The sequence below is a fragment of the Sinocyclocheilus anshuiensis genome, unplaced genomic scaffold (assembly GCF_001515605.1).
Source record: "Sinocyclocheilus anshuiensis isolate Anshui unplaced genomic scaffold, SAMN03320099.WGS_v1.1 scaffold544, whole genome shotgun sequence".
In the NCBI taxonomy this organism is placed as follows: domain Eukaryota; kingdom Metazoa; phylum Chordata; class Actinopteri; order Cypriniformes; family Cyprinidae; genus Sinocyclocheilus; species Sinocyclocheilus anshuiensis.
Genome location: NW_015555763.1, coordinates 1829811 through 1850199, shown reverse-complemented (window position 1 = coordinate 1850199; position 20389 = coordinate 1829811). Strand labels below are relative to the sequence as shown.

Genomic DNA, 20389 nt, shown 5'->3' with positions numbered 1-20389 from the left:
TGACTTCTATTTGCACATCTTAAATCATTTGTTAATTTGTTAAGGTTTTTGCAGTACCAAATCTAAAGTGGAAACTATTCATCAATTGTAAACGTTTATAAACATTTACTAATCATTAGTACCTTTATGAGCAGTCATTTTGATGGCAAAATTGCCCCAAATGACCGGAATTCACCCTATTTTCACAGCTTTACAAATCATTTATTAATCATTTGTTCATGTTTTTGCAGTACCCAATCTAAAGTGGAGACTATTCATCATTTCTAAATGTTTATAAACATTTACAAATTTTTAGTATCTTTATTAGCACTGGACTTTTAGCTACTTTAATAATGTTTGTGTAAAGGGTGGTTAGTTAAGTTCAGCTAAATGCTTGGTAAAGACATCACACACACACACACTGTAATTTGGGTGCAAAACATGTTATCATTACCTCAACACTTATATTAGTATGCTATTGTGTATCATTAAAGAATATTCCTTGAGTCATACATCAACAGGAGAGGGAAAAAAAAAAATTCTCAAGAAAACACTTCATTTAGCAAAACAATGCCATATAAACAGATTGTGTTCCCTTATAGTAAACAAATTGACCCCTGTACATTTGTTGACCCCTTACCCAATCTTAAACCTACCCATACCATCAAACCGGTCCCTAACCTTACCCGCATCACACCTCAACAACAGCAAAGGAGTTGTGCATTAACAAAAGCTTTTAATCATTTTATAACAGCTGTTAAAATCATTTGTACATTTTCAAGATGTGCATGATCATATGAATTAGAAGTTTAATGACATTTGTAAGCATTTTAAATTTACATGAAATGTTAATTAGGTGATGTTTAATACATTTATTATTAAACATTAACAAGCACATTAATTCACATTTCTAGATATGTGAATATATATGAACTAATGATCCGTTAAGCATTACATAACGCTTTATTAACGAAAGTTATTATAAATGGTGTTACCCTGTGCAGTATTGCTGAAGTTTTATTTTTAACTCGTTACACAGTGAAGCTGTACTGCACTTCCAAAGAGACAAAAGATCACTCGCGCTTAATTTCCAGTAGAGATTTCTCATAACCAGAGCCTCAGCTTTCTTGATTTCTATACAATATGGAAAAAAAATAAAATAAATAAAATTCCTTACGTCTGATATTCCTTCTTTCATTCTCTCTGTACTTGAAAGATAAAAACCAGTCATGACAGTACATACTTTGGTTTTAATATTTATTACATTTTAGACAGTGCATTAAAACTTAAAACAAAATCAAGTAAAAAAACCATTCAACCTAAATAAGCAAATTTTAAGAGTCAAACATACTGGAAAAATATGGCTGATGCATAAAAGTTGTGCTGAAATTTTATAGACTGTGATCTAAAACTGATTGCAATGACCCAGACCACAGTTAACATTCTGCAGTGCATTAAAATGTCATTCCAGTTCTAAAACTACTAAAACGTACCTGATTGAGGATCCCGGTCTAAGAAGACTCTTATATAAAACTCACTGATTAACAATACTTAATGTATCATGTATCATGGCCATAGACGATGGCAGTCAGCTTAAAGTTGAAGACGTTCAATGTCTAAGTTTTGAACTGTACTCATTTCAGCTCTCCTCTTGCAGTTTTTGATGTTACATTGGGATTCCAGCCACAATTTCAGATTCAATGCCACAGTGGTCCTCACCTCGGAGAATCTTGAAAAATCCTAAAGTTGCAACAACAAAAAAATTGGGCAGATGAAGCAAACTCCTGTACAGTCTGTAAATAGAATGGAGTCCGGAAATGTGTTGGTACAAAAAGACATGAACACTTCCTTGGCATTTCATTGGGTTGGGTAACAAACTGCAGACAATAAGAGGAGCATTTTAGTCTTCATACAAAAGAACATAACCCTCACCATTATCACCCCAGTCAGTGTTCCAAGAGTTAGCAGCAAGCCAGTAGGGGACGCTATTCTCCTCTCCCCAGCCCAGGATCTTAATGGCATGACCACCTAGTGCAGATCCACTCACGTGCTGATATACACCTACAAAAATGAGTAAAGAACCAAATTATCAACAGCTCCATGTTGTATTAGTACTCTTGCCATGTACATGAATAGACAAACCAACCAGATTTATATAGCAGGAAGTCCTCATAGACAGTGAACGCTGCCTCTACTGGGCCGTTCTTGAAGAGCTCTTTCATAATGTCCTTCTGATTAGATGGGACACTATAGGATGTCTTTCCTGCAGTGACAAACAAGGCACAGAAATAAAGTTCAATTAATTGATCTTTCAGCAGCATCTCAAAAAAAAAAAAAAAGACTTTAAACCAGTAGTTATTAACCAGGGGCCCAGGACAGGGGACCTCAACAAACTTTAAAAGGGGATACAACTTTCTTTGAGGGGAGAAGAGGAGAAAAATAAATAAAATTAAAACGCAGGGATTCCACAGTTTTGGGAAAACCACGTAATAAGTAGGGAGCCACGCACATGCCATGCAGGGGAAAAAACAAAAAACAAATGCACTAAATAATTTGATCCACTTCCTGTCTCCATTCTCAAACCGATGTAGATGCCTCTCACTTAAAATGATTCCATGCAATGCTGCAAGGCTTTTGAGAACGTCTCTATAACTCATTCCCATCTCAAAATAAAATCCAATTAAAGTGTCTGTCCATAACACAACAGCAGCAACAGGTTTATGAGGATGTGGACAGGAGCTAATTATTTCATGTGCACAACTTGCTTGAAATGAGGGCACAAATTATTATATCGAGCGCACGATTTAGTAAACCAAGGGAACAAATTAGTAAATAGTGCGCACTATTTATTTTTTCCCACCCCTCCATGTCATGTGTGCGGTTCTGTAAATAAACTTTTTTTTTATTAGGGCTGGGGGCCTTTAAATATTCTTGTGGACAATGGAGAGGCTGGGAGTCAAATTTAGAACCACTGATCTAAAGTGACGTCTGACTAGATGCAAATAAGTAATGAGGGTGAAACGTGCACTGAACATGAACTATTTGGGTCTGCAAATTCTTACCAAACTGTTTGTCCTGCTTGTAAGAGAGGCTGTAGCCAGGTTCACAGGACATGTCACAGTTAGGAGTGTCTCCACCCTCTCCGGTGCAAGGAGGGCGACTGCCATTCACATGATGCTCACAGGGTTCAATGGTGTATGGACGGCAGCCTAAATACAAGCAAGTTATATTAAGTTCCAGGTTTCCCAATCAATCATAATATTATCAGGGAAGTCACTAACCAACATGGGAGTTATAGAGTCCACCGGTGACCAGACCGTCTGAGTTCCAGAAATTCCAAGCAGCAGAGGGGTATCCACCGTTACATCTGAGATTAAAACAAACAGAATTAACATCTTAGTGCCAATTAAAATGCAAAGTCCGGTAGTGTGATTCGCAGTCAGCAAGTGTATGATGCCTAGGGTTTTAAAATAGTTTCAGATTTGAAAAGATTTAGTGTATTCCAACATTTGGTCAAGCAACTGCATTAATCTAAACACCAGATGCATGAGGATGAAAGTCAAAAAAAAGTTTGTACAGTCTTGACATTGTCAAATCGACTGAGCCATACATGGCACAATAATTGCATTTAATGCCAGCATACTTGCATAGTGTTATCCAGGACGCATTAGTGTACACAGAGTCCTCCTGTAGCTGTAATGACATTACAGCATTGTCTAACTTACCCCATGCCACAGCTGTCACAGCAGGTAAGCAGGTCCTGAGCGGAGATCTCCACACTCACTTTGGCATTGCTGTGGACGCATATTCTGTCAGATATGGCTTCAGCAGCTCCAAATGCCTGCGAAGAGAATGATGCTCAACCTCAGTAAAAACATTAAATGTATAAATAACGGAAACCTAAGGTCATACTGCAACCACCGGAGAGAAGACCTCACCCAGCATGAACCGCAAGAACCCTGGTCTCTGATCTCTTTAAGAGTGGGGCAGTTGGGCCACTGCTCTCTGGCATCAAAGTTAGTGGGGAGCTTGACGTCATCAGCATACTGTACCCTGGTTATAGACAAGGTAAGATTTGTTATACCAGAATGCAGAACTGAAAGCAATAAGTATAAGGAAACATTAAGAACAGCATCATATGACAAAGTAGTCATATGTATACCATGACTGCAAAGTTACTAAGTTGCACTTCTTTGATTCTTCTCTACTCACTTTTCATCTCACAAAATTCTACTGAACTTACATGACAGGGAGTTTGGGTCCTTTGAGCAAAGTCCCACACAGCCTCTTCACATAGCTGTAGTCTACATCACGGAAGTTGTGTCCAGCCTATAGGTGAGAATAAGTTTAATGTGAAATAATGCAATAGGCGCTAAAAATAAAATGCCTCAATACAAAGATCTTTCCAATACTGGCTCATTTATTCTCACTAGGATGCGGTTTAGGGAATCAGTGAATAGAACAGCTTCTTACCTTCCAAGTAGTGTTTGCTTTATTGATGAAATTTACCATCTCATGGGAGAGGGGAGCGAGGCGAGGTCGAGCCCAGCTAACCGAAAGGGCTGAGACCACGCACAGGAAAGCCAGCCGCCACATTCTGAAACACAAATTCAATTAATCTCACTTACATACAGAAAGGCGGCTTTACGTTTAATTCTAACGGCCCAAAAATTCCACTTTAACCACTCTTTGATACAAACTGCAGCTAAAACACTGCATCTACATAGCCAGTTACATGAATCACTTCAGCTAAATACAAAGTTTTAAAGTTCTAAACCTCGTAGCCTTGAATCAACATTAGTCAGGTGGCATATCAAAAACACTTCTCAAACTTCATGTGAAACAGATCACTGACTGCCTACAGTAGTGTCATCTTCAGACTGCAGTCATGCAGAAGTGAAATCTTAAAGACATCTTAAAATAAACATGGTCAAGATTCCTAACGGTTACACATCCAGCCAAACAAGTCTTAATCAACTACTATGGGTAAGAAGTCTTCATTTTAAAAGGGGCCCCTCACTCAGTGGTTTAACAGTAGACGTGGTTTTAAACAATTTTACGTCCGTATTACTGACTTATACCACAATATTGACAACTGTAGTGAATTGTTGTCACGAAGCACCAACTTATCAATATAATTTTCATATGTTGACTTGCACTTCCTCTAAAAAAGGTATATAATGACATCACCAACGATGTGCGTGAGTCGGCAATTTACAGGAACAACCTGCTAATTCTGAGAAAGCCAGCCTACTCTGACCTTAAACCCCGCTGTAATCTGGACTAGCAAAAACTGCTTCAAAAAGCACTAACGCCGTCGGAATTCAACTATATAGTGAAGAATGCAAATATAAAACTGTTCGCAACATTTGAAAGTATCCACTTGAAGAAAAACGTAAAACAGCCTGCTTATGTTTGAAACCTAATAGTGTATTTGGAAGTAAACGAGCAGCGTATTGTCAATTAGAGCAACTGAAGCGTTCACTTGTGTTCAAACATAAACTCTGGTTTCCAATTCTCCTACTTTCGTTTTTAACTGCAGGCCTGTTTAACAATCAAAGGAACAATGAATCCATTTTATAACAGATCAGGAAGTGCCTTTGAAATAAAGATAAAGTCGTGCTATTCCCTGATAAAGTGTTTCGCATTGTAATTTTCGTATGATAATTTAAAATATGCTGCTTTATCGCCATGACAATTTTTTCAATATCTATTTGTAGTTGAAATTATAAACAAACAAATAATAATAATAACCTACGTCCTCGTAACTTAAAAACAGATTTTAGGAACAAAGTCCTACCTGTCTTTTGTCTGCTGGCCGTCGCTCTCTTTGAAATGTGTGTCTCGCTCCCCAAGAGTTCCACTGGGCGGAAATAAACACAATAGTCGTGTTGAACAGCACACTGAAGGCTTTATAGCGCAACAACGGATCACGTGATAAGTCATGTGCGCTTGGGGGTCTCATGACTCTGACGTGATCAAATCTCTTTACTTGAGTAATCACAGTACTGTATGTTAATTTAGTTTCGTATGTAAATGTAATTAATCGTATGGAAGCCAAAGAAAATAATGATCAAATCATCATTATGACATAAAAAGTCAACACTCTGGCATTAAGGTCACAATTATGACTTTTAGGTTGACTTTTAGGTCATAATTTCGCATTTTTGTCATATTTTAAACGTTTATCTCACACAGTTTCAACTTTTACGTCATAATTACAGAAGTGCAATTATGTAAACTTTATTTAGATTTAGATTATTTGTTATGAAAGAGTTTTTTCATTATTGTCTGAATATTTTTTCAACTTTGTTTAACATTTTATAGTCAAAATAAATAAAATAATTAAAGAAAATAAAGAAAAATGAATACAGTTATTAATAAACCAAATAAAGGCAAACAGAGATCAAGAAAACAGGGCTGCGTAAAAACGGTGCAAAACGTTTTTTAAACGGAAACGGTGATGCGTTGAACACATTGTTCTGATGACGCAAGAGTTGCAACTATGGCAGCTGAGAAGGCCATTCTTTGTGAGGAAACATGTCGTTCAAACCGGAAACCGTAGCAAAACGGTGCACACCGGTTTGAGCTTGAACGTGCCCCAGGTAAAAAGAAAATCACATACATCAAATTATGATAAATAAGTAAAAATAATAATAATTATTATTATTTTATAAAAACAACCTAAATGAACAAGTGCAACTGGTCCAAGTTTTATAAAAGTTTTTTTTTTTTCTTTTGAAAGAGAGAAAAGCTTGGGTTTCATACTTTCATTGCTCGGTATGTGACGTCACATGAGCGGCAGCCTCCAAAAACTGATCGGAGAAACAACACAAAGCACAGCATTTAGAGAGATAGGAATAGGAAATGAGCATGAATACATAGTCACAACAGCACTACAGTGGATAGAGGAGACTCAAATCAAAAAGGTTATACTTTGTACAGATTCATGTTCGGCATTAAAGTCATTGCAATCATTCACATCTCATAGTAGACAGGATATAGTAAATGAGATATATGAAAATCTGTATAGATTTAAGAATATGGACATCATGATAATATTTATGTGGATACCAGCACATAGGGGGATAAAGGGTAATGAAAAGGTTGATGGATTAGCAAAACAGGCGTTGGAAAACGAGGATATCATGAATATCTCACTTAGTAAATATGAAGCAAAAGCAGTAATTAAAGCATATACCACTAAGGAGTGGCAACATAAATGGGATACAGGAAATACAGGACGTCAACTTTATGAAATACAGCGAGAAGTAGGAGTCGTGAGAATAACTAAAAGAAGCACCAAAGAGGAAAATATTCTAACAAGATTAAGGGTTGGGCATACTATGCTGAATAAAACCTTAAAAATAATAAATAAACATCCAACAGGATTATGTGAGCACTGTGGAATGGAGGAATCAGTAGAACATGTTATTTGTATTTGTCAAAAGTATACTAATGAACGAGAAACAATGAAGAATGAATTAGAAAGATGGGAGTGGATAACCTAAAGCTTAAAAATATATTTACTTATAGACTAGAAAGTTTATTTTTGTATTTTAAGAGAACAGAGCTGATTAAGAGAATTTAGTGGGAAAAATCTTTATTTTTTTGTCCTCTTATTATGAAAGGGTAAACTCTGGTTCACACTCCAATACAGTAGGTGGCGATAATGCACCTTAACATTGATGCTACCTGCCATAAAACCGAAGAATAAGAAGAAGAACACAAAGCGCAGTTAGCGCAAAGCTCACTGTCCTTCAATAGCAGAAATAATGTCACATTCACAAACTTTGAAAAAAGACGCTTTAGTGCAACGATGCAGAATCGAAAGGGAAGTGCGATCATATGGAGTCACGTCTGCCTCTACTCTTTTTCAGGAGTCATTGTTTTATTGGAGAAAGCGGCACGTAAGTTATTTTCCGATGAATCATTCCTTTCCAAACCGCTATCTGTGCTTACTGAACATATTTTGGCAACTGCGTCGGCATGTGGATGTGGTTTTTGCCTGTTCGGACATGTTGTATTATGAGTTCAGTTTTGTTATTGCACATTATTGCTGCTATGGTTTTACTGCATTTGAGCGCTTTTTTCATGAATGGAGAGCAGGGGGCGTGTTCTGTCACACACATGCTTTACATTAGAGCCACTGTCCTGCAGAGTTTAGCTCCAACCAACACACCTGCCTGTAGCTTTCTAGTGATCTTGAAGACGTTGATTAGCTTGTTCAGATGTGTTTGATTAGGGTTGGAGGAGCTAAACTCTGCAGGACAGTGGCCCTACAGGACCGAAGGTGCCCAGCCCTGCATTAGAGACATACCCCAAATGTTAAAAATAACATTATTAAATTATAAAATACTTGACAGATCATTAAATCATTAGTTTGTGCATTCAAATACGTATTATACATGTTTGTGAAGGACTTATTAAAGTTATAATAGTTTACCAATCGTTCAGTAAAAATAAATGTAAAATAAGATGATTTTTTATCTATTTTGTTAAAAAATAAAATGTTTTTCCCTGTGCAGTCACACAAATGGGAATGACAAATTAAGATAATTAAAGATTAAATGCTTTCAAAAATATTTGATCATTGATGCAAACTTCATCAAATATGAGACAAAAGTCAGTCAGTGCTGATTTAGTTCAGTTCAATAACTATGTATAGTTCATCAATAATGAAATGCATCCATTTCAGCTATAAGCAGCTCTACAGAAGACAATAGTGTTCTTATTCAGCTTGAGTCAATGTTGATTCAGTTCATCTCAGTAACAGTGTTGTTGTTGAAAATGGACTCTGTTGTTTGACTTATTTGTTGTTTATGTCATCAGTTGTACTGTGCTTTACGCACTACCTCTGGATGGGAAAGGAGCTGCTGGCCTGGCTGACTCTGGCTCTGTGTCTGCCTGTCACGGCTGTGCAGCTGTTTACTCTGAAGTGGTACATCACTGATGCAGAAAGATCCAAGCCCTCACTTCTCCTTGTGCACTGTCTGCATCTGGGCGGCTATCACAGGTCAAAAACGTTCTATTACTTAGAACTGTTTTAATTCAGTTATAAAGAATGAGGTGGAAAACTGTACTAAATTACTGTACAATATAATGACAGTGATATATAATCGAGAGAATTCATGAGAACATGTTCAGATCCCATTTAACTCCAAAATCATGAAAATGTCATAATGTAAAACATCTTAAAGGTCCTATAATAGGTTTATTTTCTTTAAAAATATATAATATAAAAAATAATAACAATGTACACTATCATTCAAAAGTTGATAGATTATTTTTCAGCAAGGGTCAAAAGTGACGGTAAAGACATTTATATCGTTACATAGATTTCTGTTCCAAATAAATGCTGTTTTTTAACCTTCTATTTATCAAAGAATTGTGAAAAAATGTATCCCAATTCCCACAAAAATATTTAGCAGCACAACTGTTTTCAACACTGATAATAATAAGAAATGTTTCTTGAGCATCAAATCAGCCTATTGGAATGATTTCTGAAGATGTGACACTGAAGACTGGAGTAATGATACTGAAAATTCAGCTTTGCCAACACAGGAATAAATTACATTTAAAAAAATATATATTAAAATACAAAATGGTTATTTTAAATTTTAATGATATTTCACAATTTTGCTGTATTTTTGATCAAAAACAAAAAATAAATAAAAAATCCTTTTGAACTGTAGTGTAATTTCTCATTGTGGTTGAAATAATACCTGTGCATCTTCATATCAGGTTTCACCCAATGATATTATTTATCATACAACAGGCTATTGGTTTCTGAGATATGTTCATATGTTTTTTTATGCTTGCAGGTTGTGGTGCTGCATGAAGTCTTGGGGTGGGCAGGTTAAGTTTGGTGCATTACTAATGCAGCAGGCTGATGTGTCTGCTCTGTTACTGATCGAGGCCCTGACGCTCAGCCTGCCTCAAAGTCTACTGCAGACCTAGAGTTTATTCACCCTTCACCCTGGCTTTCTGTCACCAGGTACACAACTTCCCATTGGCACAAACAGAACTAGCTTCACGTCAACAGTTTTCTGTGGTAGTATTAAATTAGTCAGTGATTATGATTGAATGAGTCACTGAGTAATAAAAAAAATTGTGCTTTTGTAATGTTATTATGGTAACACAATTGTTAAGATATACTGTACTATTGTAATTGTGAATGAATCTGTGCACAATACTTAAAGTTCACCCAAAAATGAAAATTTGCTGAACTTTGCTCACCCTCAGGCCATTCAAGATGTAGATGAGTTTGTTTCTTCATCGGAACAGATTTGGAGTAATTACAGCTAATTCATCAGCTGTTTGGACTCTCATTCTAACGGCACCCATTCACTGCAGAGGATCCATTGGTGAGCAAGTGATGTAATGATACATTTCTCCAAATCTGTTCCGATGAAGAAACAGTTTCCTTGAATCAGTTTCATAGTCACAGGAAACCGTTTATGCCCTGGATCTCTTTAAACTTTTTACAGTGGTCTTATGTGTTGAATGTGTCCTGGTTTCTGGTCCTGTACAGCCGCTCATGCTTTCTGCTCCATCCCGGTCACCTGCACATGACTCCTGCTGCAATGCTGTGCCAGCTCATATGGAGAGGGGGTATGCTGGGTGCCAGGGTGGCCAGCCTCATGTCCTTCTGCAGTTCGTTTCACTGGTGGTCCTGTGGAGTCGTGGGTAAGTCAAGCTATGTGTTATTGTGTAGACAAATACTGCACAGACAAAAGCTTTCACAGTTAGTTTGCGTGACAGCCTTGAGTGCTTTTATGTAATTTGTCATTGCCCAACTCTTACCTGGAAAGGGATGATTAGTTAATAAATGGCTGCTTTGTGGTTGTCTTTTTAAATCCCTGCTCAGGTTTCCACTGGCTCATTATGGCATTCTGGCAAGTGTCCCAGCAGACAGACATCTGCATTAACCGTGGTTCCTGGCAGCTCTTCAACTTCGTCTTAGGGGCAATGCACATTTTTCTCTTCCTTAACGTTAAAGACGGTACCTCCCGATACCGCATGACTGGATTCTATTTGGTTGGTCTCTCTGCACTGCGGTGTTATTTTAGTATTATTTATGTACTATTATAGTATTTATTAATATTTTGAATTAGCTTTTGTTTGTATATATTCAGTTTTCAAGTTTTAGTTATTTTTATTTGTCATTTTTATTATTTTTTAAATATTTAAAAATAATTTTAAAATTATATATATTTTTTAAATATATGCTTCATTTAAAGGTGACATATCATCGCCCCTTAATCTGTAAATTTACACCCACGGCGCCTTTATTGTGTTTTCGCAAGCGACAACAGTGTACCAGCTCTAATGCCATGGCGAAAGTTTGAGGAAAACACATGCTGTGACAGCCGCTTTCTGTCCGTGTGCTTCGGATGTGCGCTCTCAAAAAAACGTATATCAAAAGTTTAAACTAATATGGTTTAAAACGCACGATTTCAGCGCAATAAACATGATAATCTTAACCAAAACAGATGTTTTTAGCAGGTCCGAGCTGTAATGGCGCAGCTCTATTCTGGAAAAAGGGGCGGGGAGCAGCAGCTCATTTGCATTTAAAGAGACAGGCACAAAAAAACAGTGTGTTTCTGCTTCCACTCAAAATAGGCATTTTCAAAATGATATTATAAATGATCTGTGGAGTATTTTGAGCTGAAACTTCACAGACACATTCTGGGGACACCAGAGACTTATATTACATATTGTAAAAAGGGGCATAATATGTCTCCTTTAAATATTCCTAGTGACCTTTTAGCTTTTATTTTTATTTAATTTTTAGCTTTAGTGATTTTAGTACTTCGCTTGGCAACTTTCAGTCAAAAGAACAGTTCTCATTTCTAATATTCAATAGTTAATAATTTAATTTTGTTAATATTTTTAATTGTAATAATAATAATTTTAACTATAGATAGATAGATAATACACTGTCAGTAATAAAAGTGTATGGGCAAATCTTCAGAATATTGTAACGTGCAAAATATCTAGAAAACTGGCAGGGCATACTTAACAAGTACTCAAGAGTGTGTGAAATGCTGCAAGATTGTTTTCACTTTTATGCTGGTGGTGACCATTTTAGAAATAATTAATCTTCTCTCATGAACAATAGCCCACATCTTTGTTAACGTATTTATTTTTTATTGTTTACCGATTTCAAATATCATGATCCAGAGCTTCTATGTATGTTGTAGTTAATGTTGCTGGAGAACACGTTCCTTCTGCTTCTGGCATCAGACTCACTCAACAGGCCTTCGTGGGACAGCATGAGTGTTCCTCTGGCTGTCTTATGTAGCTTCCTTATCGGTAAAGATTAGGAATGCAGTTATTTAAAAAATCCCTGATATTGATAATTACTATAATTATATTTGTCTAAATAAATATAATAAAAAAATAAAAAATAAAACAAAAATAAGTTGTTTTAAATGCTTTTAATTAATTTCTTACATTATTAAATTAATAATGTTTTTAAACATTGCTGTTAGATGACAGCAAGGTAACCTAAATGGAAAATAAGCATGCACAATTAAATATCCAGTACAGATACTGATCAATTAAAAAAAAATTCTAATATCACCTGATAACCGATTTAGTATCTACAGTCATGGCCAAAGGTTTTGGCAGTGACATCAATTTTGTGTTTTGCGAAGTTTGCTGCTTAAGCTGTTGTGTTCATTCACATAGTTTCTAGATTATTGTGTAGAGTGACCAGATGCATTTTAAATAATTGCTAAAAGCTTCATTGGCCAAAAAAATTATCTTTTCACAAATTTGTTTTTTTTCACAAAATGACATTAATTGACTAATCATATCAGCAGCACATCTGAAAGTGTGAATGAGTACTAGTCAGGTAAAATCATTATCAAACTAATTAGATTGTAAGAGCAGACTGATTGCTATAAAAGGAGGGAAGAAGGGCTTCCAATCATTGTGTTCTTGTTAGTAATGGTTACCTCCAAAGAAACACGTGCAGCCATCATTGCTTTGCATCAAAATGGCCTCACATGCAAGGAAATTGCTACAAAGAATATTTCACCTGAATGACCCATTTACCGGATCATCAAGAACTTCAAGGAGAGAGGCTCGACTGCAGTGAAGAAGTCTTGTCCAGCAAGCGCCAGGACCGTCTCCTCCTGAGGAGTCAGCTACGGAATCGTGTCACCAAAAACACTGCCATGAATAAAGAATGGTATCAAAACGTCCTGCAAGAGTGACTTCTTCCAACGATCCATGAGCAATTTGGTGATGATCCGTGCATTTTCCAGCATGATGGAGCACCATGTCACAAAGCAAGAGTGATAAAGAAGTGGCTTTGAAGATCATTACATTGAAATTTTGGATCCGTGGCCAGGCAACTCCCCGGATCTCAATCCCATAGAGAACCTGTGGTCAGTCCTCAAAAGGCGAGTGGACAAGCAGAAGCCCACGAATTGTGATCAACTCTGAGAACTAATAAGGCAAGAATGGATCGCCATCAGTCAGGATTTGGCCCAGAAGCTAATATCCAGCATGCCAGAGCAAATTGCAGAGGTTATGAACATCAAGGGTCAACACTGTAATTATTGACTCATATTTTTTTGCCAATAAAAGCCTTTAAAACATATGATATACTTATCATTGTTTTTCAGTATACCATAGAAACATGTGGATAAATAATCTACAAATACTGAAGCAGCAAACTTTGCAAAACACAAAATTTATGTCACTGTCAAAACTTTTGGCCATTACTGTATATATCATGCATTCCTAGAACCCCCTTTTTTTTCTAATAAAAAATAACAATCATAAAAACCTGGTGCAGTGTAATGTAACATTACAAATATAGTTTGCTCTGTTCTGTATTTTTTAGGTGTCATTTTTGTTGTTCTTTACTACCGATTTTTCATCCAAAATCTACAGAGATCCTCCAGAGTCTGAGACTCCAAATGAGCCTGACAACTATTGACAGAACAACCGATGTGGACTGCAAGGTCACACAACACTTGAATCCTCCACACACTATCATGGCACTTTCTCAGTGACTGGTTTTGCTCCTGATAAGCATGCAGGAGGCTCTTCTGTTCAGCCTCTAGAGGGTGACTGGCACCATCATCACGTGTTAATACACCTTGCTCTCAAAACTGGAAACAAATACAAGATAAACTGCCTGTATGGAGACAGGACTTTCAGTCATCCTGGAGAATGATGATGAAGCCGACACAGACTCTAGAGGGAAGGACTGTAACCAGCCAATCATGGAAGCAGATAAACAATCTAAATGTAGTCCAGTTGAAAACCGTGAGGGATTTGCTGTTGCTGAAGTGAGACAGCAGTCTCCAGAGAAGGGTGCACCTGCCCTGCGGACTGCAGTAGCATTGTTTACTTCAGTGCAGAACCCCACTCCTCTTATAGTGTCAGCAATTCTATGTTAGATAAAGAGAATATGGCTGTAATCAGTCCCATTATGAATGGCGCTGCGCTGCACCTGACTGCCAAACAGCTGTTAAACAGGAACCCATGTTAAACCTCAACTCCAATACCAGACCTCAAAACAATGCAGAGTACAAGTCCTCGATTAGGAGTGGCGAGAAGACAGGTACATTTTAATACAAGGTTTTATTTGGGATAAAGCTGGTGAATATTTTCATTTTACTAGGTTTCTGCAGGTCTTAAAAGATTTTTAATTTACCCCCTTTAAGGCTTTAAAAAGGTCTTAAATCAGAGCAGAAATCTTAAATTCATAAAGTTACGGAAATAAATGTTGTCTTCCTCAGTATTTTTGTTTTCCAGTACAAATGTCTAAACATCCTTAAATCAATCAAGATGCATATACTTGAGATGCAAATGTAAAATGAAGTGTTGAAAAATTTAACAAAATTAACTGTTTATGCTTAAAGCAAGAACAAATATCTCTCAGTGGGGAGTCAAAACTTGTTTACCTTTTAATTAAGCCCATTTGCAGATATCTGTTCTTGTTTTAATCACAAAGTCACTTCATTTTGATCAAATGAACAGGATATTATGTAATTTTGCTTCTGAAGTATATGTGTTTTGATTTGCCAGACAAAAATACTGAGGAAGAACATCACTTTTTTGCATAGTGGTTGAGAGCAGAGCTATTCAAGCCTTAAGGCTGTTATTTTATTTTAATTTTTTAGAAAATTAATTAAAAAGTAATTGAGATAAGTTGGAAGTTGAATTTTTACATTTTGAAGTGTTGCTAATACAACTCATTACAACAATTATATTTTCTTTACTTGGTCTTAAAAAAAGTCTTACATTTACCTTCATAAAACCTGCAGAAACTGATTTATTATTAGCACATATTATAACCACTATAAACTGGCAGTTATCTACGGTACGACTGGTCTTCAACGAGCCCAAAAGAGCCCATGTTACACCTCTCTTTATCTCCTTGCACTGGCTACCGGTTGCGGCTCGAATCAAGTTCAAGACATTGATGCTTGCATATAGAACAGCCACAGACTCAGCACCCGCCTACTTCCACTCACTACTACGAATCTACATCCCCTTCAGAAGTCTGAGATCCGCTAGTGAGCGACGCCTCGTGGTACCATCACAGAGAGGCTCAAAATCACTTTCCAGAACATTCTCGTTCACCACTCCTGGCTGGTGGAACGATCTTCCCACCCCTATCCGGAATGCTGAATCCCTGACAATTTTCAAGCGACAGCTGAAAACCCATCTCTTTCGAAGCTACTTGACTTCATCATAAAAAAAAAAAAATAAAAAATAAAAAAAAAACTCTCTCTCTTTATTTATTCCTTCTCTTTCTAGCTTGTACTTATTTGAACAATGTCTAAGAACTTGGTATTACAACCACTTCCTGTGTCTGTTTGCCTCTTTAAGAAGAATCGCTTTATGTATCCCCCAATTGTAAGTCGCTTTGGATAAAAGTGTCTGCTAAATGACTAAATGTAAATGTAAATGTATCTGTATCTGCAGTTTGGCACCATTAATTATAAGCTCAGTGAATTAAAATCGGTTTACATTTACTATGTGTGTTTACTATAATTTACATTGACATTTTATTTGCTGCTCTTTTTGTCTTTTTATATTTTGTCTAATTTGATCTGTATTTTATCAAATATATATATATATATATATATATATATGGGAGCATAATATTTTATAACAATTGTTATATTTGTCAAAATAATTAAATAAGTTTAAAAATGTTGAAACTACTAAACATTCTACATTTTTACACTTTTCAGAAATCTTCAAACACTTTTTTTCATTTGTACTAATATAAAACATGGTCTTGTACCATTCAATGCTAATTTATACATGTCGTAGTAATCTAAACAGTTAAGATTATAAAATATTATTTAGGTACCTGTTCTTTCTCTTTATACTGCCCATCTAATTGTCTGCATGTTCTAAGATGGGAATAAACATCTTTGAATTGTTTATGATTCTGTTTCAATAGCTGTTCATCAGCAGAGGGCACTAATACATTCAGTTAGGGTTTGTGCAAAGAGAAATTCAGAATTACAGGAGACTTGGCATAAACAAAAGGTTTTAAAATCTTTGGTTTTTATTTTATCGAAAGATGTAGTGACTTTATCCACAGACAAACTTTTTGGCACATTACTTCATACACATTCAAAACAACTATGTTAAAAGACAACCAGATGCAAATTCCTCACATATTCATTTTCTAATAAATGCATATGAAAATATTGCTGAAACACTGTGGAAGCATTTGAGCTTCTTTGTTACATTATTAAAATGCTGCATTTGTTGAACACCAAAGAGTGAAATAAGGACAGAAACATATTTGATATATCTGACATTTCTGGACCATAAAGTTGGACTGAACTGCTCATGCATGGATGGATTGTACCTGTAGAAAATTCATACTATCCTGTGAAAAATCTAGTGCAAACAGAGGTGATTGTCTTCCATGCATAATTACTACTTGCTTGAAGAAGGCATACACTGTAAAAAATTTTAAAAAGATACTCTGATCGACATACTGGCAGAATCCTCTAGAACTGATCTTTTAGAAAAGGTGTGAATAGGTTTTCCACCTCGAGTATCTTTTCATTTTTACAGTGACTTTTTTTTTCTAAAATGAAGGCACAGACCATCATTTTGTTTTGTTGGTTGACAAATTAGTAAAAATCCTTTACGGAGGTCTTGAAAACCCTGAGCTCAAAGACAAAGCTTTAGTATAATAAAAATGTTTGTAACAGAAAGACATTTTGCTTAAATAAAAAGAGATTAGCCAACTAAAGAATAAGATCTCAATAAAATTAGGTGTCTGAATTGTCCAATGTCCACGTGACCAAACGTAATTTCAGACAAAATTAATTCTAATTAGAAATACAGTATTTCAATTCAAGCATATTATTTTTCTTCCACCTGTTTTAGATTTCATGGTGAATTCTTCATTAAAACAAGTTTTCATTAAAGGTGCACTCAGTAATTTTACCTCATTCAAATGTTTTTACACATAAAGAAATGAATAGCACTTGAAAAAAAAATTTAAATCATGAAGTCAAGAGTTGTTAAGTCAAATCAGTAACTTAAGCACTGATGTATTTTACATTGATCAAAACAGAGTGTAGATTTGTTAAAGTTGCTTACACACTCGTGAGTAAAATCGCATTTCTAAAGTGTCATCAGTAAATTCAGGTTAATTAGGATATTTTTAACTAGGACATCTCAATGGCAAAAAGTGTCCAAATTTACCCCCTAACCAAAAACGTTGCTTTTTCATCCACGCCACCAGGTGTCAGTATAGGTGTTAGTATAAGTATAACACGACTATCGGCGAAACATAAACAAAAAAATATACCGAGTGCACCTTCAAAAACACGAATTCTTGACCAGTAGTGCCAGTGCCACCAGAAGAGATGATCCGAAACGTTTCGTAAGTGTTTGCTTTTCTCATATTTCAGTCCCTTACTGTATCCCAAAATTGTATAGTTGAATATTTCCTCAAAACTTCCAGTCTCATTGCTTCAGAGACTTCAATAGTAGCGGTTCAGGCTGCGCGTGCCCGGCATGTCCGGCTGTCCGTTCATCCAGATCTCCCGTATAATCCGCTCGCGTTCCTCCAGTCGCTGCGCACGCTCCAGCTCTTCGGCAGAGGTAAACACGTTACCGAGCGTCCGTTCGAAGCGCCGGTGGCGGCGTGCCGACAGGTCGGAGGTATTGTCCCAGTCCGAATCGCTGTCGCTCGTGTCACTGGTGCTCTCCAAAGTCTTTCCTGTTTTCTTGGGCGCTTGTTGCGTTTTGCAGTCGGTTCGACAGGAGATCTGCACCACTAACGCGATGAGAGTGAGAACCAGTCCCAAACACACTCCACACACAAAATACAGTGCCGCCCGTTCCGGGTGATCTGCAGAAACCGTTCAGGTCATGTCAACATATTCTGTTACACCAAATACACAAAATAATGATCTTTAAAAAAGCATCATATGACCCCTTTAATATTGAGATTATGATTATTTAACACCATTATTCACTGAAATCGATTTCAGACAGTACACTCTAAAAAATGCTGGGTTAAATACAACTTTGTCCCTGTTTTACCCAGCACTGGGTTGTATTTAACCCAGTATTTTTTAGAGTGTAATTGAACTTATTTTTCCTTCTTAACAGTTGATTTTCTTGTACTTTAAATATAATAAAAAAATCTATACAAATATATCTAAAAATATTTTTTGCCATATAAAGCAAAGAAGGAAAAAAAATGTGTGCCAATATAAAGGAAAAAAGTGGAGTGGATACATAACACAAGACAAAACGGGACCATTATAGCAAAAAGGAATGTGGCACAGTTATCTTACGATAATTCACAAGATTATCTTTTGTGCATAACTGTTGGAAGACAAAATTGTGCTTGAAAATAAAATTCAATTAATTGCCCAGCTTTAGTAAAGGGTGTAGTTTTGGGGCTGTTAGTGTAATAGTAGCGTACCAAAGCTGTTTTTACCTGCTATGAAGGAGTAAGCAGCCAGTGCATTGCTTACTAAAGCCATCTTCTCATTAGTGGCTTGCCTTTCATTGAGGAAAGCTGTAACCATTTCATCCACAGACGCTGTCTGGATCACTTATTGTGTGTAACTGAAAGAAAGTGAAAGAGGGTGAGACCGCAAGTTAAAACCGGTCAGAACCCACCTTCATTTTTTTAAATCCCTATAAAGGGAAGCGCTGAACCATAGCTTATAATGATGTTGTTTTAAAGAGTGTAATTATATTGGGATTTCTCCCTACATTTAGGCTGTACCATTCTCATGTCAGAGAAAACTATTTTTACAGACAGGCTGGAAATTTCCAAACAGCAGTATAATGCTATATCTTACTGTGCAACCACAGGCATTGTAACAACCTAAAGTTTAATTCCTCCTCATCAGACTGTCACACAAGATCAGACAAAAAGACATCCAACATATACATTATTATTCGCTGACAAGATGATCGACGATGACAGTTGAGACAATCATAATAGAAATGATATGCTTTCATAAAGAATTTATTATAGAATGGCATCCTACCCCTGACATACATTCATCCCCCCCTTGTCTTTTATTCCAAGAAGAAGAAATAAAACATGATGAAACAAAGGTGGTTGAACACAAACAACAGAGAATCAGTGAGGCAGGATGGTTGGACAGAAAGCTTGAGTAAAAGTCAGATGTTTTTCAGCAGTAGTCTGGGCTGAAGGTAGACGGCACTCGGGGCCAGTCATTCACGTGGGTGTAATGGAATGTAGAGTCTCGGTCTGCCTCACTTAAAGGAAGACAGGCTGCTCTTTCAGCGTAAATGAGGAATCAGACTGGTGGCACTTCCCACAAATATAGGTACACATTGGTAATTTTAAAACCATCAAATATCTGTATCCTCAAAATCGAAATTTGCCCTCTCACACCTCAGAGGTCTTAACCTTCTTCACTGTATCTGTATTAAACCATTACATTCATACAACAGTGTCATCATTTTGTGAACTGAATAATAGCCTATGGTGAACTGATATTCAATCAGTAGTAGTGAAAACTATTATATTAACTTAATTTAATAAACCAAACTATAGTATTTAGCTAATTTTGAGGTGCATGAATACCCAGCATGAATACAAATATGTCAATTCTTATTCTATTTTCTTTATGAAATAATCATTTTTATAATACACTGTTCAAACGTTTGGGGTTGGTAAGATTTTTTTTTTTAATGTTTTTAAAAGAAGTCTATTCACCAAGGCTCCATTTATTTGATCAAAATAGTTTACATACATCCTGTCACTGTTTAATTGATCAAAAATTAAATATTATTAGGCCTATAGTTTAAAATAATTGAATTTTTATTAGCCATTAGTTGATATTTCAGTGTCACGTGATCCTCCATTTCTTATTATTATGTGTTGAAAACAGTTGTACTGCTTAAT

General features: G+C 36.2%; 2 protein-coding genes, 1 long non-coding RNA gene and 1 pseudogene across 4 annotated transcripts in view; 2 read left to right on the top strand and 2 right to left on the bottom strand.

The window, feature by feature from the left end:
* Positions 1 to 1644: 1644 nt before the first annotated feature.
* On the bottom strand, positions 1645 to 5882 carry LOC107674100 (cathepsin B). Its single transcript, XM_016467982.1, has 10 exons — positions 5780 to 5882; positions 4453 to 4576; positions 4223 to 4308; positions 3918 to 4032; positions 3705 to 3820; positions 3261 to 3346; positions 3042 to 3188; positions 2126 to 2242; positions 1912 to 2040; positions 1645 to 1719 (listed from the first exon to the last, which is right to left on the bottom strand). The coding sequence occupies exons 2-10, from the start codon at positions 4573 to 4575 to the stop codon at positions 1646 to 1648; spliced, it is 993 nt and encodes a 330-aa protein (XP_016323468.1). The 5' UTR covers position 4576; positions 5780 to 5882; the 3' UTR covers position 1645.
* A 1823-nt stretch (positions 5883 to 7705) lies between these two features.
* On the top strand, positions 7706 to 14654 carry LOC107674101 (XK-related protein 5-like; annotated as a pseudogene).
* A 3141-nt stretch (positions 14655 to 17795) lies between these two features.
* LOC107674118 (uncharacterized) overlaps positions 17796 to 20389 on the top strand; it is a 14852-nt gene continuing 12258 nt past the window's right edge. Inside the window, exon 1 of one of the 2 annotated variants that reach the window (XR_001632480.1) lies at positions 17796 to 17872. This is a non-coding gene — a long non-coding RNA (uncharacterized LOC107674118). Of the gene's footprint in view, positions 17873 to 18284; positions 18361 to 20389 lie in introns of those variants that run through there. The other variant, XR_001632479.1, reaches the window with a different exon arrangement.
* LOC107674117 (protein eva-1 homolog A) overlaps positions 17870 to 20389 on the bottom strand; it is a 14719-nt gene continuing 12199 nt past the window's right edge. The window contains exons 3-4 of the mRNA XM_016468010.1: positions 18941 to 19071; positions 17870 to 18343 (exon numbers count right to left, since the gene is read on the bottom strand). Coding sequence (XP_016323496.1) covers positions 17973 to 18343; positions 18941 to 19031 — 462 coding nt within the window. The 5' untranslated portion in view covers positions 19032 to 19071 and the 3' untranslated portion in view covers positions 17870 to 17972. The remainder of the gene's footprint in view (positions 18344 to 18940; positions 19072 to 20389) is intronic.